At 40.9% G+C, this 24,360-nt stretch overlaps 1 protein-coding gene across 3 annotated transcripts in view; it reads left to right on the top strand.

Annotated features, from left to right (window-relative positions):
• The window catches only part of cnot3b (CCR4-NOT transcription complex, subunit 3b), a 38,841-nt gene extending 21,736 nt beyond the window's left edge, over positions 1 to 17,105 (top strand). For all 3 annotated transcript variants that reach the window (XM_044172591.1, XM_044172590.1, XM_044172589.1), the window contains 10 exons: positions 367 to 500; positions 1,646 to 1,702; positions 2,208 to 3,219; positions 4,002 to 4,107; positions 4,616 to 4,763; positions 7,611 to 7,707; positions 8,059 to 8,260; positions 10,735 to 10,867; positions 11,389 to 11,514; positions 12,462 to 17,105. In XM_044172591.1, coding sequence (XP_044028526.1) covers positions 367 to 500; positions 1,646 to 1,702; positions 2,208 to 3,219; positions 4,002 to 4,107; positions 4,616 to 4,763; positions 7,611 to 7,707; positions 8,059 to 8,260; positions 10,735 to 10,867; positions 11,389 to 11,514; positions 12,462 to 12,560 — 2,114 coding nt within the window. In that variant the 3' untranslated portion in view covers positions 12,561 to 17,105. The remainder of the gene's footprint in view (positions 1 to 366; positions 501 to 1,645; positions 1,703 to 2,207; positions 3,220 to 4,001; positions 4,108 to 4,615; positions 4,764 to 7,610; positions 7,708 to 8,058; positions 8,261 to 10,734; positions 10,868 to 11,388; positions 11,515 to 12,461) is intronic.
• Positions 17,106 to 24,360: the final 7,255 nt, after the last annotated feature.

The raw sequence follows: 24,360 nt of genomic DNA, 5'->3' as shown, positions 1-24,360 counted from the left end.
TTCTCTCTCTGAGCCTTTGAATCAGTACTTCTGATTTATCCTGGTTGAGCTGCAAGAATTCCTGTGACATCCAGGCCTTTTATATCTAAAATACAGTTAAAAAGTGAGTCAACCGGCCCACAGTTCCAATTTAGTGTTTGAGTTTAAAAAAGGTACTTAGCTGATTAAAAACTAGTTTCTCTAACATTTTGCCTAAAAATGTGAGATTTGAAATCGGTTTAAAATTGCTGGGTGTTAAAATATCCAGGTTCCCTTTCTTTAAAAGAGGTTTTATTAATTATTATTACTCAGTGGGGAAGTCACCAGGCTGTAGGGAGTGATTTACCATGGCGTTGAACTCCTCCTCTGTGTCTCTGCTCCCTCCAGCTCAGACGCTGGTCGCCACCTCCCCACCGGGACACTCGCACTTGGACGACGAGATCTTCCAGCACTCCAGCAGCACACCCACCTCCACCACCTCATCTTCACCCATCCCGCCGTCACCTGCCACTTGCACTACGGTAAAAAAAAAAAAAAAAAAAAAAAAAAACGTAACCCAAAACTGCATAAAACTTTGTCTTTTTTAGAGTTTGACCTTGCTATCAGCATGTAAATTGACATTCTTGCACTTTTGAAGGTGTCAGGGTGCATTTTGTGGGTGTTTATTTTCATAACATTTATGCAACATATGGAAGTTGCAAAGATTCAGTGAGTATAAAGGTTCGGTTTGGAGTCACAAGATTTGTCAGGCAGTTACAATAAATTAAAACAGTAAGTTGGACCCTTCTGGTTGCTCATCAGGCTAAAGTTCGTACTTTGTCGTTCACATATTGTCATCTGCTCGTATCACTCTTCCCTCTTTGATCTGAAAAGTAGAAATGCCTTAGAAAATGACACATTAATAAAGAAACAGCCCTCGACCCACTGATTTTCCACCAAAAGCAACAGTCTGTCAGGTTATTATCTCTTCACAGACTTTTGAATTTGTCACCAATAGTGGTAAATTATGTAATATTGGTAATTCCTGAAAATTAAGCCTATTGTTGCATTCACTGTGAGTCAAGTCAGGTCAATATCTAAAATATAAATGTAAGATAATTGCCTTTGTATCTGCTATCGTGCCCTGCCATCTACTCATATTGTTCTGCTCTATTGTCATTATATCATCTGTTCTTCCTTTCCACCCACATACAGTATGTAGTGCGAGTAGTTATTATAGGTCTGATGTGTCTGAACAGAAGGCGTGATATTGTTAAATGCTGCTGACATGAAGTTATACTAAAGCATGAAAGGAAATGTAAAGGATGGGATGTAAGCCGCAATGATTCCTGGGAAAAGTGATTGTTTAACTTTTAATTATCCAAGGAAAGTTTCTGGAAATGGTTTTGGTTTCACTTTTGAAGAACTGAGAGCTCGTCAGCACAAATACAGCCTTCTCATACTGGCAAAAGTTAGGGTTGAGTCCCAAAATATGCTAGGGATTTGGAGCAGCAATCTTCTTGTCACAAGCTCTTTTGAATAATCATAAATCGAAGGGAATTTGGCTTCTTTTGTTTTTGTTTTTTCTTGTTTTACACCCAGTCTTGAGGTACAGCTTTTAAGCATGATGACCATTAACTTGGTGTTTCTCTGTGGCCTAATGTTGTTCTTAATTTGTGTTTTTCAGGAGAACTCAGAAGATGACAAGAAGAGGGGACGTTCAACAGACAGTGAAGTTAGTCAGGTGAGTCTAAACACACTGAAAGTTGGCGTCCCTCTTTGCCTCTTAGTGATCATGTCAACATCATGTCTGCAACCCCCAGGAATACAGAAAGCTCCAGGAAATTCTGCACCTAATCATGACGATGACTTATGTAATAAAGTGCTAAAACAATTCATTTATTGATTAGTCAAGCGACAAGACTGGTAATTGTTTTATTAGATCAGTTATGAAAAACAGACAATCACTTGCTGGTTCTAGCTTCTAAATTGAGATTTTGTTGCTTTTCTCAGTTTTATATTAATATGAATCGAATGTTTTGGGGTTTTGGGACCAATTAAGCTATTGTGTGATGGACATTTTTAACTATTTTCTAACATTTTAGAGAACAATTAATAATTTACAGTGTTGAACACACTATATTTAACTGTTTGCCAAAGCGCACACTGCATCAAACAGGTTTTCAATTATTACGTAACAACAAGCATCTGTAGACAAACATGTTGATGTCTTCTTAATTCTTTTCCAGTCACCTGTGAAAAACGGAAACCCTTCTTCCTCGTTATCCTCTTCCTCCTCCTCCTCTTCCTCCTCCTCTTCCTCCTCCTCCTCCTCCTCCTCCTCTTCTTCTTCCGGTTCGGGACTGACCTCATCCTCACTGGTCTCGATGGTGACCATCGCTGGGGGAGGAAGCAGTGGCTCTGGGGGCAACAGTCATCACAACAACTCGGGGGGTCTCCTCTCCAACACTTCTGCTGGCAGCTACAGCAACGCCACCCAGCAGCAGCCGCAGCCGCACCCGTCAGCACAGCAACAACAGGCCAAAAACTTAGTGAGCTCCTCCTCCTCGGCTCCTATCGCCATTCCCAGCACCTCCACCAACAGCCACCTGGCCTCCTCGGCCCCTTCTCCCCCCAACGCCAGCACACAGGGGCTCTTCACTTCAAACACCCAGTCCCAGGTTCTGTCAGGGCCCCCGCCAACCTCCAACAGCCTTGGCCTCAGCCTGGGCCTCTCTCTGGGGAAAGGCGGCATGTCCGGCTCCATCACCACCAGCCCGATGTCCGGGAGCCTGGGCCTTTCAGGGATGCCGGCATCCCTGAGTACCATGGCAGGCCTCCTGTCCAGCTCCACCCCGGCACCCTATGCTCAGGCAGCTGCCTCAGGCGCGGTCGGCTCCGGCCTACCGGGCTCCCTGGGCGGCGTTAGCTCAACGACGACCAACAGCGCACTGGGCTCCATCGGCAGTGGAAGCATCACAGTCGGCGGGCCGACATCCTCAACAGGAGGTCTGCTGGGCTCAGCGCCGGTGGTGACCAGCATCGGCTCTGGGATTCTGGGTTTGGGCTCTGGTCAGTCGGGGGTGCAGGGGTCTTCCCTGGTGTCACTGAGCCCAGTAGGAGGTTTAGCGCCAGGTAGCGGAGTAGGAGTCATCGGGAGCAACATCGGCAGCTCGGGATCAGCAGGGAGCGGCGTGGTGGGAGGAAACTCGTCGCTCTCCGTCAGGCCACCAAGCCGCCAGAAGCAGAATGGTAGCTCTAGTGAGTATCTGATGAGTGTGGCAACATCCAGTGAGTGGAAGAACAATGCTCAGTGCTTTTCTAACATCTTTAGACCTTTTGAAGACAACAAACAAGTTTAAAATCCACACAGAGCACTACTGTGGACAGTTTAGCCACAAATTGTAATCAATTGTGAATTGATAAGCAAGGGATTACCAAAGCATAACACAGAAGGATGTCCTTTAAGTGCAGGTGCTGTCAGCGCAGGCCTTTCATGCTGTAACTGTTGCAACACCACTTTCTATGTATTGATATGTTATTGATAATTTATCAGTAATCGCAGTATCCATTTCAAAGCAAGTAAAAAAACACACTGATGCTTAGCTATCTTGGTCAAAAGAAGTTTCATTACTGTGAGTAACTGAAAAGTAGTTTCTTTACAAGATAACAGCTGTTCATTATTTAGAAAGTTAAACCACAGTAGGCATAAATTCAGTTTACTGGAAACCTTTTTTGCCTGCAGGTGTTTGCAGGTTCTTGAAATGTCCTAACATGTCTAAATTACAAATGCTTTATTATAGTTTAGTAGGCGCATTACTAAACACACAACACAGATTTCATGGCCTTTAACTACAAATTTCTTGTTGTCCCTGTAATAATTATGCTAATTTCCAGTTTCACAGCTCAGTGAGGATTTGAAGTGCAGGAATTGCTCTGCCCCGTTCACTCTTTACAAGGTTTACAACTAAAGACTTGAAGAATCAGGATTGCATTTTCTTTAACATGTATTTTCCTCTGTTTGTCTTTTTTTTGCTTTACAGGTTACAGTGCTGTGGTAGCAGACAGCACAACAGACTCCGCCCTCAACAGTGCCAGCCAATCACAAAGCAGCCAACCATCGTCTTTGACCTCCACAGCCAATCAGCCGTGAGTATGAAGGAGCACGTTACCAGTCATGTAGATTTATGGGAACATGGATGAAAATTCGTGTCTCATCACAGAGACGTTGTGGCATCAAATCAGTAGGATAAAATAGAAATAATGGCACAGTTGAAATGAATTAACAATGAATTATGTTTGAAGCTTGATGTCAGCTTCTAGATTTCAACTGGACCTGCTAATATTTAGCCTGAAGAATGATGAAAAACCATTTTTATAGAAATTGTATCTTTTATAACAGAAAGCGTTGAAGTTTGAAGGTTCACCTGTTTATTCCAATCACTATTCCTAAAAGATCCTTGAGTTCATTAGGACTCACTGGGATAAAACGATAAAATATGGCATGTGAGTGAAATGTAGTGAACATCTAAACTTCTGAATAAGCACCAAAGACTCAGTACCTTAAAATCCCTCAAGCATGAACAAATATCCTTATAAAATGTAGTGTTTTATTTCTCTGTTGCCCCCTTTGTGACCCTTCATTCTCTCCCCCCAGTAAGGACACTGGTCCCAGTTTACTGGGCTCTTTGAGTTTGTCGTCCAGCTCCCCATCGCCGGCCTTCTACAGCGAGGCCAAAATGGTGAGCGGCGGCAGCCTGCTGAACGGGCCGCTGTCCTACTCGCAGTCCTCCGACGTCATCAAGGTGAGAATACGACGACACACACTCAAGAACACACACACAGGCCCCATTCACACCTGGTATGAACATGTGATCTGTATCTGGATAATGACATGATCCATGGGTCTTTACATTTACACCTGGTATTAAAATACATTCTCGTTATCTCGATTGTGCCCATTGTGTGATCGGATCATGTTCTGGAAATGTTAAACTTACAGGTGTGGCTATGGATGAACTCAGTTTGCCACATGTTTATGTTACCAGTATTTCAGTGTCTTTCAAACATTTGTAAGGAACCTCAATCTCATAATGCTCAGCAATCTTGAAAAGTTGATCTTTGGTACACTATTCCAAAAACTCGTCGGAGGGAGACTTCACAAAATCCTCTACTAGAGAGGCTTTATTTCAATTTCGGAGAAAAACCACATGCAAAATGGTCCAGTTACACCAAACGAAACAATAGCCTCAACAATGAGTCATAAACCCCCGCTAGAATAAGACTAATTACCTACCTAACTCACCCCCAGTCTTCGGACAGCTAATTGTGGGGGGTACTTATACACTGAATAACAGCAGGTTGAAGAGCAACTGATAAGTCAGCGACCCTCCAAAAGCCCCTGCATGTGTTTCCGAGCAAATACCCTCGTTTACCGCCACACTAAAGTTAACGCCACGGATTCCCTACTCAGACCCCGTGGGATAAACCTACCAGGGGGGATAAGACTCCAAACATATGTTACAAATTAAAAGGCCAAAACTTGGACTGGACACACTTTACGAAACTGATTCTTCCACCTAAGTCCGTCAAATTTGACATAACACTAATTCAACTTACCAAAAGCAGAAATGCCGATTAAGAATCAGGCTCAAACAAATGCAGGTCCTTTCACTAACTGAATGGACGAGTCCCCATTTTGTCATGAACTGGCTCAAGGTTCAGACTAAAAGTGAAAACACACATGTGGTTTGAATCAAAAGTGAACATAATTTATGTTGAACAAATTACTTGCTAGTTACTGCTGCTAGGCTTGCTTAAGCTAACAGGAAGAGGCGGAGTTAGGTGACCTTTCAACTTAACGTATGTCTTTTTTTTTTCTTCTTAAGAATGTGGTCACATTGTACAGATTGCATTTACACCTGGCTGAGATCCAATCACAATGCGAGCCTGACGACCTACAAATGTGGTCTGGCTGATCCGATTGTATTCAGATCACAATGCGCTCTGCATGCATTTACACCTGCATTAACGTGTTTTTCCATATCTAAATAATGTATCAGGACACAGATCACATTTGAATGCCAGGTATAAATATGACACACACACACACACACACTCCATCTTACAGCTAAGGATTTTGGTGAACATTTATTTATCTTTTTTTCCCCCATCTCTTTAATTTGAGACATTTTTGTAGACACGATGATTAGTTTGCAAGTTGTTTTCTTTGTAAAGATTTAATTTCCTAAATCTCCACAGACTATTAATTTGCAGGCAAACACACTAAAAACTGTTCCAGTGCTTCCACTATGATTTAATTAATTCTGCTAACAGTGAAATCCAAGTGGGGATTATTATGGTCTCATTGTGACTGTTTATGTGTAGTTCAGGCAAAATATTTCAGACTCTGCTAACAAATGTTGACAAAACTGAAGAGAATAATGAAAAACACCACTGAACTGATTACCCTAAGAATATAGAACATCATGTGTTTGTTCTACAGCTTCAGTCACCTTGAGTTGACCTCTCTGAGGAAACACATGTATAATTCCTTATTACACAGTGATTAAAATATGTAGCACTGGGTATAACTTGCAACTCAGTCACATCGCTGTACTTCTGAGACAGTTGTTTTGTCAGATACCATCTTCTACTGAAATTTCCAGTCGCGTTTTTGTAATAAATTACAACCGTCTGAAGGTAATTATGGCGGCTGTACAAAGTATTCAGACCCCTTCACTTTATTGTGTTATGGAATTAACTTTCAACTGATTTAATTGACTTTTTCGGCAATTAATTCAACACACAATAACCCATGACTGCGAATTGTGGGCACATATATAAATCATGTCTAATCATTGAATTTGCCACAGCTCTTAACTCTTGTACTGTACTCAAAACACTTTAGACGGAGGTGTTGATTTTGTTAATGAGTTAATTTTGCAGTTGCCATGTTAACCATTCAAGTACCCTACATGGCCAAAAGTTTGTGGACACCTTAACATTACACCCATATGTGAATGTTGAACATTCTAAAACCATGAGGCGTTAATCTGGCGTTAAACAGCCTCCACTCTTCCGAGAAAGCTTTTCACTGCAGGAATTTGCTCCCATTCAGACACAAGAGCATCCAGTGAGGTCCAACACTGATGTTGGCTGACAAGCTCTGGCTCACAGTCGGCCTTCCAGTTCATCCCAAAGGTGTTGGATGGGGTTGAGGTCAGGGCTCTGTGCAGGCCAGTCAAGACCTTCCACACCAAACTGAAAACCGTTTCTTTACTGAGCTGGCTTTGTGCACGGCAGAATTGTCATGTTGAAACAGGAAAAGGGACAAACACAAACTGTTGACACAAAGTTGGAAGCACAAAATTGTCTAAAAACATCATTGTTTGCTGTTGGACTAAGACGGGTGTCCATATCTCCTTCTTGTCATTCTGGTCTTAAATCGCTCCTCAGCCGACTGATGTTTAAACGTCTAAAGCATCTTTGAAGTGAGGGAGCAGGAGTAAATTAACAATACGTGATTTCCATGACAACGTTATCACTGGCGCGGGAACTCGAGTTCCTCTGTCGGGGGAAGGTACGATAACTGTGCGCACACATCCAATAGAATCTGTTTTCCCATGAGTCTCCTTGTCTGTCCACATCAGCCCCAGGAGCCTCTGAGCAGCCTGAAGTCCATGGCCGAGCGAGCAGCACTCAGCTCAGGGATGGAGGGAGACGTGCCCTCCCTGCACCTCACCCCAGGTAACACACACACTCGAACACACACACCTATGTACCTTAATAAAAGGAGATAGAGGGTTGCCACAGAGCAGAAATAGAAAAGCTGTAGTTTAATGGAACAAAATGTCATCTCACCTCCCACTCTCAGCCTCCTCTGAACAAAAACTGCTGATGATATTATCAGCCCTGACTCAACTTCTCTCTCTTTGTCTCTCTGACTTCAAATCCTGAATCCCTCCCCCTTCTGCACATCCTCTCTCACTCCCCTACATCCTCAATTTCCTTCCCCATCACCCTTTCATCTCCCTCTGTTGCTTTTTTGTCCTAAATCCCCTCTCTGACTTGAATTCTCTGTGTCCCTTTTCTCTTCAGACATCTTCCCCAGTAGCACTACGGCCCCCTCGGGCCCCCCGACAGCACCTCAGCCCTCGCTGTCAGAGGTCAGCATCCCCCCCTCATTGGGGGTCTGCCCGCTGGGGCCGGTTCCCGTGTCCAAAGACCAGCTCTACCAACAGGCCATGGAGGAGGCGGCGTGGACGCACATGCCCCACCCGTCTGACTCGGAGAGGATCAGGTGCAGTGAAAGTTTTCCATTTTCCATTTTTCCACCACACAGTAACGAACCTTCATGCTGGTATCTGCAGCACTCAGTGGTGGAAGAAGTACTGAGATTGAGGAAAGTAGCAGTACAATGATGCATTCAAGATGTTACTTTATTAAAAGTACAAAAGAATTATCAGCAAAGTGTCATAAGTAAAGGTACTAATTATTTCAGTGTGTTATATTATTGTTATTATATATATATATATTAGTGGATGATTGTTATTGATGCATTAATAAGTAACCATTGGTTAATCTAGCAATGCCTCATATTTTAAAAACTGTTCATTTTGCATGCAAAATATAAGTCTACCCCAATACATGCTCTTTGCAGTAGTATAAAGTACAAATACCTCAAAACTGTACTTAACCACACAGTATTGAGTAAATGCAGTTTTCACTGCTGTTGGACAGTCTGAATACGGCTCATTATTTTAGATTTTTTTAATTTTAATCATTTTAATTTAGATTTTTTTTTTTTTAATTACAGGTGAAAATCAGATTATAAAAACACAGCAGCTTAAACACTGTCTCTAGTTAAACAGTTAATTGTTTTAAAAATATTTTTGGGGGATTCTGGCAATAATAAACCGCTTAGAGCTATACTTGTAACAGGACCTTGTTGATGTAAACTGCAGTGATAGGTTTCATTTTGTTGCAGATAATAAAAATCTAGTTAAAAATCTATTTAAACTGATCTTCTACTTGGTAATCTGTGAAAGTAAAATCGGGACAAAAGAGCCTCAATCATTGATCTGAGTAAACAGGCATCCTTAAGAAAACTTTAGCATTTGATTGTTGAATTTCCATTGTTTGCCAAAGCTTTTAAAGATTTAATCTTTTCTTTTCTAATATAAAGATTTAGAAGAACTTGTTTCAGATTCAGCAGCTTTTCTTTGTCATCCAACTTAAATCAGAGATCCACAGAACCAATCAGCTGCAGCACACAGTTATTTAATACAAAGAATAATGTGACATTTTAGCTCATTAGTACTTTCAAATACTCCAGTGTGCAGTAATGTAGCATACCGACACACACACACACACACACACACACAGCAGGCACAATTAGAGAACATATTATGCTGGTTCTGTATCTACAGCGCTGTCAGCCCACACAGGTACAATTGACATTTAAATCCAAACACTCAAACCCTCTTGTCCCACAGTACCTGTTGGGTTTTACAGTCAGAGGAGGAGAGTGACACACACGCGCACGCACGCACACACATACACACACAGCGCCTGCATTTCTTCCTCTGTTTAAAACAAGATTGTGACGTCGACAGTTGAGTGAAATAAGCACACGACAGGCAAATCTTTTGTTTCTTAATAATAATTCTAATTAATTTCCAGCATTTTTCTGCTTACAGCCACATGCAGTAATTTCCATCTGGTTTGATTTGACATAATCAAAGTAATCATAGTTAAAGAGTGTAATCCGTCTCAAACTTTCTGCCTGTTAGTGGGACAGGATGATTATTTTTGGTGCGCACTGACCTGGCTAACATTGTAACAGCCTAATGGAAAAAGAAAGGACAAACTGGGTTTGTCACTGACCTAAAAATACATGGTTTGGATGGAAAAATGCATCTGGGCAGAGTGGGCAGATTTTCCTACTTTTCCTACCATCAGGGAGGTGAATCTGTCAATCGGTCTGACTAATGGATTAGTTAATTGGTCCAAAAAGTGGTTCATCAAAAACCTCTTTGTTCATGAGTGGTTTTGGATTAACTTGGATTAAGCAGTGTGTTGAAAGTGGTTGTTTATAGTCTATTATTTATTTCTCTTTTTTTTGTTAAAGGGGAACTCCAAAGTCTGTTTCCAGGTCTTGGGGAGTACTACTGCATATGTGAAAAAAGTTGATAAATGAAATCTGACAAATTAAAGTGTCACTTGAGTCAGCGTCGGTTGGGGCCGAAGACTACAAGTCTGAAAATGACAACAGATCTGGGGGCGTAGAGTTAGAAAGAAGTTACCAGACCTTTCAACCCACTCGTCATCTCTGCTTGAAGCTAGCGGCTCAAGGCTACATTAGCTGCTACTAGCATAACACACCTGAATGTCTGACCAAACTGTCTGCGGTCAAGTTGCATTGTGGGTAATGCACAGAGTACTCTAACTAATGTTTGACAGGGTCAATGTAAAATAGCATTTTAACCATGGTACTAATAAGAGTTGACACCCAACACACACAAAAAAAGCCTTTTATGATGATGTCATTGACTGACGATGCACATATTTAAAATGTCTCAGATTACGCCAATTAATTTACATCCTTATTAACACAGTAAATCATTGTAGGCCCTAAACTGACCCAGTCAGTTTGATTGGTGCATTATGTGCTGCTTATTTCTTTTTTTTTTTTTTTACTTCTATTATATTTTTCATTTTCCTTCTTTGCATCAGTTATGTCCCACTAACGCTCCCTCTGTGTGGATATTACAGGCAGTACCTGATGAGGAACCCGTGCCCCACCCTGCCTTTCCACCACCAGATGCCACCACCCCACTCCGACACTGTAGAGTTTTACCAGAGGCTTTCCACAGAAACCCTCTTCTTCATCTTTTACTACCTGGAGGTAGGCTGTGTGACGGGTGTCTAAATCATGATATCAATATGTTACAACAGAGTTCAAAATGATTCAAAAAGATATGCAGTAAATGTCTAAATCGAAGAGGGAGATCTTCTTTCTAAAGAGAGACCCGCTTCAGAATTATATAGATTTGATTAAAAGGCAGAATTATTCACTCAGTCTGAAATGATCAATAAGCAGTCGACTGGTCAGCTTTGGTTTACACCTCAATTTGATTGGGAGCAATTAATTTAGACCCCCGCTTTGGGACTTTGAAAGGTATTCTGGGACATGTAGGAAACTACCACTTGAAGTTAGTCAGACTGAAGAAACTGCAAAGATGTGCAATACAACTGTTAACATCAAAATAACTCATGGAATGTATTAGTGATCATAACATCACATACAACATTGTGGATCTCTCTAAGTCTGCAACAGAACCAAAGCTGTATTTTCTGCCTCACCATGATGTGCTCCTGCTAATTAAATTCTTCCTTTACCTCTTCCTCTTCGTCCCCTCTCTGCAGGGCACTAAGGCCCAGTATCTGGCAGCCAAGGCCCTGAAGAAGCAGTCATGGAGGTTCCACACAAAGTACATGATGTGGTTTCAGAGGCACGAAGAACCCAAAACCATTACTGATGAGTTTGAGCAGGTCAGCGTCACATCTTTGACCTCTTGTGGAGAAAGTTTGTGAGATTATTGAAGGTCCACACCTGTGTTTTTGCATATTTCAGCCTTTTTATCATGCTTGACTCCATTTTGCAAAACCATAGTGCTGTAGGTTTTCTGCCGTTCTAGGCAGCCGTTGATTTCCATCCATTTCTGTGCATTATGAAAATCTCATAGCGGGCTCTCAAAACATGAGTTGTGTGTCATTGTGTGTGTGCCGCAGAGAATATGTTGTTATTGTTATAAGGTTATTCAGTGCTGACGTTTCATTTATTTAACTTTTCAACCTTAATCGTGCACGTAAACTGCATTCATAAGCTATCACAGTGTAAGATTGACAACAGTGAATGCAGACTTGAAATTCACTGTGATGGATAACACAACTGAAGGAAGTTTAGAGTCTGCTTATTGATTTTTATACCTTACAGTTATGAATCGTAAACACACGATTTTTGATCTGCAGTACGATACACGAAGTCTGCTTAAACCCAGAAATGAAATCTTTTTTTGCTTTGCAAGCTTTAAAACAGGATCTTGTTTCGCATTCCATATTTGACATAAAGTTCAAGGTCCTGATAGATTTTTAAGATTAGCAAAATGATGGTACTACCCTGTCAAAATATAAATGAAACACTGCAGATTAGCAGGTACATTCAATACATACAATATAAAAAGAAAAGCGCCTGTAGATTCTTTCCATGTGCTGTTGCCATTTTGAAGCTTGTTCTTGTGGATGAGCTAGCAGTCTGTTCTTATCAACTGTGAATGTCCAAAACGTTTCCCTGCCTTTTACACAAAGCATGCTGGGAGTGGCTCCAAAAAGATGTTCATACAGTGAACAAGGTTTAATTGTCAGGCAGCAAGGTCTTCAATGCTCTGACTTTGTCTTTAAATCATGGGTTTTTTTTGCATTACGTTTTTCTTTTTCAGGGAACGTACATTTACTTTGACTATGAGAAATGGGGCCAGCGGAAGAAGGAAGGCTTCACGTTTGAGTACCGGTACCTGGAAGACCGAGACCTCCAGTGACCTGCAGCAAGAAAGATCGACAGACAGACGAACGGACGGCTGAAGAAGTGAGGGAGGGACAGACGGATGGAGAACAAACAAATGAAGAAGGGTGATCCACCTGCTGACATTCCTGGATCTCATCTCAGCTCGTTGGGGAAAGTAGATGTTCAGGCTGGAGGGGGGGGTGAGCGGGTTTGCAAACACCCTCCCGCCCTCTGACCCTTCAACCCCGCCTCATCATCTTCACCTCTGCAGTGATTACTCCTCCCACTCTGTCATCCCCCCTCCTCCTCCTCCTCCTCCACTCCACCCCTCCATAATCAGGCCTTTTATTTCCATCTTTTCCTGAACTGGAACTCTCTTTAAAACAACAAGACTTTGATTTGTTTTGGCAGATAAGACACAAAAATCACACTTAATATTCAGACTATCATGTGCTTTTCCCCTCTGTGTTATCCTGTTATGTTGGCTTTAAAAACTTTTGCTTATATTAGCTCCTCAAGAACCAAAGATAATTGGTTAACCATACAGTACAGGCTCTGTCCCCTTTCTAAACAGGAAAACCCTAAAGAGGTAGCAAAAGTAGAAGCCTCCACCCACAACCACACACTCTAAATGCCCTGCGTCAGTGTTACAACATCTCCCTAATTTGTGGTATGGAGCAGTGACGCAGCAGCAGGGCAGGACGTTTTGTAAATCCAGCGAGAAGCCAAGAACTGACTCGGGAACTTAACGACCCGTAACCTGGAGCCTACCATAACCTGAACCTGTAAGAACCCCTAAGGTCTAGGGTTCAGGTTCTGCTTTGTTTTTCACTGTGTTTTACAAACCAGTAAAGTTTTGGATATACTGTACGTCACTGAAAAGTCGATACCACGGATATCTGCATTTTATAATTTTTTCAGCAGTGGAACAGACGGAGAATGGAAAATGTGGTGCTAATATTAACTTTCTTTTTGCATGTGAGGACTTTTAAAAGTCTTTATCATTTAATTAACAGAAGAGCCCCACCTGCATTAGGGTGAGTTCGATAGAGACCGGCTCCAGTCCAGATAACAAATACATAACGAGGCAGCAGAACACGTCAGATATTCTCGATCAGAATATCGCCTGCACTTCCCTGCAGTCTGAACACGTGTCCCCTGTTATTAATTGTAGTGTTTGCCGTGTTGCAAACCGGCTGTTGCATTCCTTCCCCTTGAGAGTACCTGGACTTCAATTTAGTACCAGAAATTTAGGTTTGGTTCAAAGCGGTGGGAGCACAATGGAAACAAAAGCCGAGCCTGTGACAATGGTTGCACCGTAAGTTACGGGTCGTTAACTTCTTGTAGTGGAAAAGGCCAAAGTGTTTATGAGGAGTTTGACCTCTAAACAAATCATCGTAACATGATTAATCTTTGCTCTGACGTCCCTGTTTGCCGGTTAATATGAACTCATCTGCCAGGAAACAGTAGCTAAATAATGTTGTTCTGCTCTGCTGCTGCCACAACAAGGACTTGTTGAGCTTCATCGCCTCAACACGACTGAGCCTTACAAACTGCCCCTTCGACCAGTAAACCTGCCTCTGGTGTGCAGAGGCTCTGCCTTGACCTAACCTGACTGCCGTAGACTTAACACCAACCCGTCTGTTACACCAGGGTGGAGAATAAACACAACCACCAGCCAAATGTGGGTAAATGTTGGTCGTAGGTGGCACCACAGGCCTCTCTCGCACTTAACTGTCTTTCAGAGGTCCTGTTGTTGTATTCTTGTGAAGTGGTAAAAGTGGCTGGTTCATTTTGTGAATCCACCAGCCTGTCTAAAAATATCCTGCCCTGCCTACTCCCATCTAGCCACGGTGGAGGAGTGTGACAACACAGCCAGCGAGGTGTTGGTAGTAACTGTCTTTTACCTGGTGGGCAGTGTTATATCACAGTTTGGTTTGGAAACACTTTTAGAGGAAAGGGTTTTATACTTGGGAAAATTATAATATATATATATATATATATATATATATATATATATATATATATATATATATCAGAGTTTAAGATAAAATTCTGCGTTTGGCCCTCAAGCTTTCACAAGCGTCTGTAGCTCAGTGGTTCACCTTGTTTCTTAAAGGGTCAGTTCACCCAAATTACATTTAAAAAAAAAAAAAAAAAACATTTTCCTCATCTTTCTCTAGTGATATCTAGTCATACATATAGTTTTGGTTTTATTTGCCCGTGTTTCGAGGTATTTCTAAGATTTCAAACTGAATTCCATTAACCTCTGTACTGAGGTGGCTGCAGAAATTTCAGTCGCAGATATTCAGAGAGTTCCCTAAACACTAGCTACCAGCAAAATAGCCAGCAAACATACAACTGTGTGGATGGATAATTTTATATCCAGATGTCCACAGATGTTTGTAGTTCGGGTTGAAAAAGTCTAAACAGAGTGTTGAAATTCAGCCTGATTCTTGAAGTAGTCAGAGGCAACCGATTCAGGGGTTTAATCCGCACAGTGCCTAGCTGTACCTCAACTTTTTTTTTTTTTTTTTTTTTTTTACACTGCTTCAGTGTTGTGGAGGAGGGCTACTCTCTTGAGGAATGTTAGCTTTATTTGCATTGCCTCGTTTCCATAATATACATATTTAAAGCAATATTTTGGGAAATATGATTAATCGCTTTCTTGCCAAGTGAAGTAGATGAGAAGATCAATACCACTCCTATATCTGCATGTTCATGATGAAGCTCCAGCCAGCAGCCCGTTAGCTTAGCTTAAAGAGTGGAAACGGAGAGAAAACAGCTAGCCTGGCTCTATCCGAAGGTAACGAAATTAGCTTCACAAATGAACACGTTATATATCGTTTGTTTAATACAAAAACTAAATTGTAAAAACAACGACTTGAGGTTTTACGGGGGGGTTATGTGCCTGGCTATTTCTTGGTTGGGAGCAGTAACTTGCTGGTTGCCTGTTAACCTCCCGGCCTAAAAATTGTCCCACACGTAACTTCCTGTAAAACCACAAATCGTTGTTTTTACTGTTTGGCTTTTAAACAAACGCGATTTCCCCCGTTTCCAGTCTTTGTGCTAAGCTAAGCTAGCCAGCTGCTGGCTGTAGCTGGACAGACGTCAGAGTGCTATCAATCTTTTCACCTAACTCTCTAAAGACATTTCCCAAGATGTTAAACTGTTCCTCAAAGGTTTTGTTAATTATTTGGTAAAAATAATATCTCCAGCTTGTCATGCTGCTGTAGACATGCCTTTGCTAGCTACTGAAAATCACCTTGTATCTTAACCCTGGACAAATAAAAGCAGAACTATCTGCATGACTAGATACCACTAGAAGGAAGTGAGAAAATGTGTTTTTTGTGAACTGATAGATTAACACACAAAGCTCCAGCAGTGATCGTTGTGAGCGTCGTGGGTGTTGGATGCTACCAGCAGCTGGATGGAAAGTTTGTTAGTCTCCCACCAGCCTTCATCTCTCCCTCTCCCTCTCCCTCCTCCTCCTCTTCTCTCTGTGCTGAAGAGCACAAACTGAGCAACACCAGCACTGCTGCCCACACCTCTGTCCTCCAGCTCTCTGCTCCATGTTTACACACTGACGGGTTCGAATGAGCCGACTGGGCTCACAATAAACACACTCACACTGCCCAGTTCCTACTACCAACAAGTCATGGTTTTTGTTTTTCCAGCACCCTGCATCCTGATCTCTGCTGCCAACACACAGCAGCCTGTTTTTTCCTTCTTTTGTTAGTTTTTTTTATAACCAAAACACTTGGATTTTCTGTTTCCCTCTCTCTCTCAGCCGGCCAGCTCCCCCCTCCTCCCCTCTTCTGTTCATGCCAGGTAGATATTTCCTTTATTTCTCAGGAAGTATTTGATAGATCATTTTATGAGGAAATGTATCCGCCAGCAGCTCCCTTCGCCACAGCACAACAACTAAATAATCTTCCCTGACAGATTCGTATGAAAATAGTAATTTTTATCAGTCATTTGGGAATGTCACGAGCATTTTTCCCTCTTTACCTGCCAGTGGCTATTTCCATTACACAAAAGCCTTTATAAAATAAGAATATTATCCTCCAATGTTTGGAGCAGCGCCTGGAAGAGAGACCATCTTTATATTTTCTATTTGTTGGATTAATTGTAGTAGGTTGTATATTATTTTTCAGAGATGGGAAAAGCATTTAAAAACCCAGAGGAGAACGAGGACCCCTGTTCTCAGGAGTGTCGGGTGTTTTTATAGCCAAACAGACCGACCGACTGACTGACGGACCGACAGACAACTCTACACTTATTCACTTGACTGACAGTTCTGCTTTTAACCTTTTTGTTTACTTTCTTTGACAAGAGGAAGGGATGAGAGGTCAATCCGAGAGCCGAAATGTGAATCTCTCTCTGCCCCTTGACAAAAGTGTTGTATAGACTCTCATTCTTCAAACCTCTCCTTTGTTTTTTGTTTATTTGTTGTTGTTGTCGTCTTCAGACAGCATGGAATAATGACACTTGCAAAGTGGCGCTGAAAAAGTAAATAATGACATAACCATGAATAAAGGATTGTAAAATATTAATAAAAGAATTACTTTTCAGAAAACTTGTGTGGTGATTTGTGATCATCTTGTTAGTAGCTTTGTATGGAGCTGCGTTTGGTTCGAGGTTGATGTTAAGATCCTTTTATTTAGTCTCCATCTTTGTTCATTGGCTTGTTTCTGCTTCAGGTTACCCGTCAGCAGAGGTGGAAAGTGACAAAGTACATTTACATTTTACATTTGCTTAAATATTGGACAATTTGGAGGAACTTGAATTTTCATTTTGTGCAGCTACTATCAACTACTTTGTTACATTTGTTTGATGGATGTAGGTACTACTTATTTGACAGATAAAAAATATGATAACTTCATAACTATCTACCCACCCAACACTATACAAAGTAGTTATAATCCGCTCCTCTTGGACCTGCTACAACATTAGAATGCTCCTTACACAGTATGTTATGCATTAGTAATGTAACACTCATTAAAAGACCATTTTGCATACTGACTACTTTTACTTTGGATAGTTCAAGCACATGTTTCTGATACATTTATCCATAATTTACTTAAAGCAGAGTTGGAAGAAGTACTCAGATCTTTTACTGAAGTAAAAGTAGCAATACCACAGTGCAGAAATACTCTATTACAGGTAAAAGTCCTGCTTTTAAAATTATAGTTAAGTAAAAGTACAAAAGTATAAGCATCAAAATATACTTAAAGTACCAAAAGTAAAAGTAATCATTATGCAGAACAGCCCATTTTAGAATACTGTACATTACTGGATTATAAATATTGATGCTTTCATGTGTTCATCACCTGAATGTTGCAGCTGGTAAAGGTGGAGCTAATTTTAACTTACTTTATATACAGCTGGGTATCTTGTTAACTTCCCCCAGAGATTAATAATGTTACCTTAATCTATAATCTCAATCTGCAAAGTAACTAGTAACTAAAGCTATGAAATAAATGTAGTGGAGTAAAAAATACAATATTTGCCTCTGAACTGTAGTGGAGCAGAAAATGAAAATACTCAAATAAAGTACCTCAAAATTGTACTTAAGTACAGTACTTGAGTAAATGTAGTTTCCACCACTGACTTAAAGACACTTTATTTAGAATTTCAAAACCACAAAAATGTTCTACACATACTGACTTAGTATGTGTAGAACAGTAAATCAATGCAGTAAATCACTTTTAACTTCAACTTAAACATAAGACACATTAAACATAATAAATAAGATACAATAGAAATATGTCAAACAAATGCTAAAACCCACCACGCATGATAACAGAAAACAATGTGCATATAGTAACAGCATAACATTGTGTTTTTGAAGCAAAAGATTTGAATATGTCTTCCTCTGGCTACAGTAACTGCTGCTGCTTATGCAAATTACAGTTCTTCCTCTTTTTATTTCCAAAATAATCATGACTTCGTGCGAGCCCAATCTTGTGTGTTTAGAACAGAAAATTTAAAAACTTTCATGAACTGGATATAAAGGCTGAACTGAAGCAAAACAGGGATTTATTTATAAGACACTGTAATATTTATTTATATGTCATTCTCAGCAAATGGCTGGTTATTAAATGTCAACATCTGTCTCCTTTTACTCGTAAATCCTCATGTTTTGAGGGTCACTTCCTGTAACTGGTTCAGATTACGTGGGCCTAATGAGGGCTGCAACTAACGATTATTTTCATTACCAGTTAATCTGTTTATTATATTCTCAATGAATTGTTTTGTCGATAAAGTACAGTCTTAGAGAAGAGTTAAAAAATGCCCAGCAAAGTTTCCTTAAGCCCAAGGTTGACATATTCAGTTTACTTGTTTTATCCAACCAACTGTTCAAAATGCAAAGATATTGAGTTTACTGTCATGTAAAATAAAGAAAAGCAGCAAATCCTCACATCTGAGAACCTGGAAGACGGACATTTTGGGCATTTCTTGCATTGAAAAATGACTCATATGATTCATCAATGATCAAAATAGTGGCTGATTAACTTTCTGTCAATTGACTAATTGACAAATCGACTAATCATTTCAGCTCCAGGCCCAACCGCACTGCAAAGACTTACAGTTTGGGGTGTCTTGGTGCCAGCTATGTTCAAATGTCATTGTCCTCACCTGGCTAACTGAACCCAACTAAAAGAGTTCATAAATAAGTAATAATGGTCACACTTTACTATAACCCCCCAATTTAGCACTTATAGGCAGTATATTAACATTTAATAAAGGGTTTACAACACACTCATATAGTGCAGATATAAGTGTTTATTAATGTATTTGTCAACAGCTCCTCCTGTGAGCACCCATAAGTGGAGGCTGCTGTATAAACAGATAATAATAATAGTAATAATATAAAATATGTCTTAATTGGTAAGTTATAATTGTTGACTAATGCTGTACATTTATAAACAGGTAATATGTCCTTATATCGGCTTGCAACTACATTATAGTGTGTTATAAACCATTTATTAGATGTTTATATACTGCTTATAAACGATAAAAAACTAAGTACCATCTTGAAGGAAATGTTATTAAAAATTTGTAAATAAAATACTTGACCCCTTTTGATGACGGTAAATCAAACTCATTTTCACCATTTTCTAACGTTCGTTCTATAGAGATGTTACTCTTCCTCACAGTTACACTCATTCACACCCAGCAGCTTCCCCTGGTGTCCACTGAGCGGCTCCTTCACAGCTACCAGGAGTTAACTGTGTTGCTAAAGGGCACCTCAGTGGTATGTGTTGTCCCCCTCAACCAGCCCCACCACACACACACACACACACTGCCCCCATCCCTTCCCTCACCTCTGGGCTACCACCGCCCCACTTATTTACACTCTCGCTGCTTTCATGTGCGTGTGCCTGAGCGACGCTTGTTTACGCCTCGCACAGTTTTATCTCGTCTAAACCGTAGAGCGACATATGGAGATGTGCCGCCATATGGCTGTGTTTTGCTGTTTGGCAGTGCGACGGCTGCAGAGACTCTCCATCTTTTTCTTGGATGACTGGCTGCATGTATGCCACATTATAACATGACTTAACCCAGGTCACCGTTTTTTGTTTGGAGGGGGGATTATAAGGGGTGGTGGCACAAGTTAAGTCTCAAGTTTGGATGCTTTTTCGAAGCGTGTGTGTGTGTGTGTGTGTAAATGTGTGAATGGGTCCAAATGATCGTCAAGCAGGAGTGTGTGTGTGATTTGTGAGGGTGCGTGTGAGAACACAAAGTGCACTGCTGTTTAACTTTGCATGTATGTGTTTGCGTGACTGAGCCAATGTATGCAACCATATGTATATCTTGTTTATCTAATCTTACTGAGGCTATAAAGCAATACTCTATTTTAATCTATTTTTCAGACTTAAGAAAGGTCACTCCAGAGCCACAGAAGACATACAACTGTTTTCACAGGTTGAGTACCTCTCATGACGAGTGAACTGACCTTAATGTGTAAAATGGGTGGAAAGCCGCTTTAATCAAAGGTTCACATTTTCAAGATATAGATAACTTGATTTCAGTCTGAGAAATTCATTGAAAGACCCCATACCTTTCTTCTAGCGCCACCATGAGGTTGACATTCATGGTTTTGAGTGAAATCTCTTGACAGCTATTGGAGGGCATGGAATTCCAGGATTAATTGAAATAATCCTTTAACCCTCTAGCGCTATCATTTGGTCAAGATTTTAATGTCTCCAAGACTTTGGTTTATGACCAAATACCTGCAAAACTAAGAACATGGTAAACATTGTACCTGCTAAACATCAGCATGTTAACATTATCTTTGTGAGCATGTTTGTAAGCTGATATTAGCATTTAGCCCAAAACACCACTGTGCCTGAGTTCAGCCTCACAGAGCTGCTAGCATGGCTGTGGACTCTTAGTCTTGTTTGTCTTTGTCCCCCCACATTATGTATGTTGAGTTGAATGAGCTCACCAAAGCAACTTCCTGTCAACTTTTGTTGCAATGGCTATGAAGTCAGAGTCTAAGAGTTTTAAAAGCCTGGTAGATAAATTCTAAAAAGCACAGCAGTCAAGTGAAAAACAAGGCTGTTTTTTCTTCGAAGTGACTCGTCGTCACTTCAATTTAAGTTTATTTGCTGCTCTTGAGGGAAATGTATCCTATAAAACCAACCAAAGTGAACTCAAACTTTCACAATGCTCGTCCCAAGTTGACATTTTGGAGATACGGGGTTTTCACTGGGCAGCGCTTTGCATATGGGTTGTACATGCCTGTGTGTGTATCTGTGTGTATGTGTGTGTCCATGTGTTTGCTCATGTGTATGAGTGACGCACTCTCTGCTGGCCAGAGGACACTTTGACTCATCCCTGTCTGTTGACTGTACTGAGGTCTGGCAGGTCCACCACTGAGAGCAGCGCTGCGCCGACTGCAGCGTCAAACACCCCCACCCCACCACCATCCCCTACCCTCCCTCCTGCCCCGGAGGAAGTGATGTAAAGGCTGAACATAATGAGAAAAAGAGGAGAAAACAAGAGGAACAGAAACAAAGACCTCTTTTTCTTCCTCCTCTTTTCGCCTGATAAAACACAGTGTAGAATATATTGTACGTGAATAAGAACATTTGCTCCAAAGATGCTCTGAAAGAATGTCCAAAGAAATCCTCCTAATTTATGAGAACATTACTCTCAGGCTCCTGAGCGTGCATACCTTACAGCGTGCTAGCGTTCAAGCGGACGTCATCTTTGCTTTGACCTACATTCTACCGTCTTGACGCTTATCTGTTCATACATGTTACTATAGAGATGAGCGTTGGAGGTGGTGGTGCTGGAGCAGACATTGGAAAATGCCCTGAGAAAGTTTTCCAGCCCGGCTATCACCCTCTGAACTGCCGGAGGCTCTGCACAGCTGCTTACTGCATAAACTCCCTCAGCATCCTCTCTGAGAGGTTTTACAAAGATTCTTAATGCAGTTTTAGCTTCATGAGACAGTATAATCGAGTAGAGACGGAGATGGGATGGAAGTATAAGAAGCCACACAGGTGGAGAATCGGTCTGCACCTCAGACCGATGAGGCTCCACGGCAGCCCGTACTGTGTTATTCCAGTCTCTGGCCTGTGATTGGAGGGTGACATGAAAACAGCCTGCAGGGGAAACTAAACTATGACTCAATCACAGAACATCACATCGGAGCAGGACAGCAGAGGAGAGCAACAAGCTGTCCCACAATCAACAGTCTTCTGATGCTCGTATACGTCCAAGCACGACTCATGTATTGTCTTGACTGATTTTGCGACCAACAGGAACACGTACAAGAGCATTTGGTTTGTACTGGTTTTGGTTGGTTTGGTCAGTACATCGACTACATGTACTGTAATTAGATTACAATCGTCTCTACAGCTTGAAATTTGTCCAACATCTGAGATAGACCAAGCTTGTTTCCAAAATAATTTATGAGTCATCTGAAGACCTTGGCTGTTTTGTTTTGATTGTTATATTGTTTTGAAATATAAAATGGTAAATTAATTGTTTTTATATATTGGATATATATTTTATATATATATATATACATTCATTTTTGTAATGGACTGTTTGTGATGCAAGCTGTTACTTGAAATGTTGCTGTTTAACTGAGCTACAAAATGTTAGCTTGTTTAAATCAAGCTAACTTTAGCTTTGTTTGCTCCAGCAACAGCGTTGAACAATTGCTTCCAGGTTTGCAGCTATGTGTTTTCAAACTTCAGTAGTCTTCAGCTCCAATCGTCACTGACTCAAGTGACATCACTTGAGGGCATTTATCAGATTTTGAAAATACTTTATACAACTTGGTTTGCCAAATGTCAATTTGTGGTTTTAAGGGGAGTTGCGTACTATGACTATTTCATGCCGATCAACAGTCGGGGGCAGTGACTTCCTACAGTCTTTTTGCCTCATAATGTTGCCAGGCAACTAGCAGAGACGCTAATTGTTGTTTTTACATTTCTGTTTGTCTAAGGATTAAACAAACAAAATACAATGTGTTAATTAATAAGTCTTTGAGGTGCTGGTAGGTATATTGTTGAACTCTAGACAGAGCCAGGCTAGCTGTTTCCCCTTTCAGTCTTTATGCTAAGCTAAGCTAATCGCCTCCTGGCTCTAGTTTCATATTTAACGTACAGACATAAGAGTGATATCGATCCTCTCATCTTACTCTCGGCAAGAAAGGGAATAAGCATATTTCCCATAATGTCAAACTATTTTTTCTAGTGTTAGTCTGGATTTGCCATAAACTCCATTAAGATGTTCTTTTAAATCTGCTAAAACCTGCTAAAAAAGTCTAGTCTAGTCTTAAACTAGAAACTTGGTAAATAAAACGCCTTTATCTGTGGCTGTGTTCAGATGGGAACCATCATGATCTGATATTTAATATCAGTCTAATATGGGCCTCATATAGTCTAGATCACATTCTTGTATCTTTAAACTTATCTTGCAGACGACGGCCCTCTTTCTCCCACTCTCACCAACAGCAACCATATTGAGTGCAGAAACCCTCTGGGGAATTTTACTGATTTCCTGTCCAGAGGAGAGGGTGGGGGAGGCGGTGGGGGTTAAAAAAAGGCCAGAGAAAACAAATCAGGTGTCAGCTAACACGTGCTGTTGGCTGCATGAGACCTGAGAGTTTGACCTTCCTCATCTAATCAGAACAGTGGGATTCCTCCTCATCCTCTACTGACTGAATCCCCAAGGGGATCATTAAAGGTTCATTTCTTCAAGAAGTACCTCACATCACGCTGCCCCCTCTGAATCATATCTGCTCGGCCATATCTTCCTCCTCCACATGCTCTAATTTTGCTCTTGAAAAAAAAATCTCTCTCTGTTGAGCTTTTTTTCTGTCTCTTTTCCAGCTTTCGGTTACATTTTCATCCAGAGCTCCCAGAAACATATTTTTCAACCTCAATTCATTCCTCATGATGATCTATAAGCTGAAGCTCACCCTGTAGTTGTATTTTCTTTAATATGCTCTGTGACAAGCTACACAGACACCTGTACCTCACACTTGTAACTGTACTCAATACTGAATCATTTGTTACTGATTACCTGCTTAAAAGCCAAGGATTTTCTGTTGATAACACCTGATTTGAGCGCCTCCTTGCTCTGCTCTGTTCCTCCAATGGTCACACGAAGGAAAACATCACATCCTTGGGATCAATGGTAATTCTTTTAAAACACAAAAGGCTGTTTATGATCAGAACTGCTATTATCATCTCTACCGGGTTTTTCAGGATGTTTATGACGATGTTTTCCTGTTTTTAATTTTAAACTGCAAGTAATTTTTTAAAATATATATGTAACCTTTATTTAATCGGGTAATCTCATTG

Source organism: Siniperca chuatsi, linkage group LG17, assembly GCF_020085105.1.
Source record: "Siniperca chuatsi isolate FFG_IHB_CAS linkage group LG17, ASM2008510v1, whole genome shotgun sequence".
NCBI classification, from domain to species: domain Eukaryota; kingdom Metazoa; phylum Chordata; class Actinopteri; order Centrarchiformes; family Sinipercidae; genus Siniperca; species Siniperca chuatsi.
This window is presented reverse-complemented; position numbering and strand designations above follow the sequence as displayed.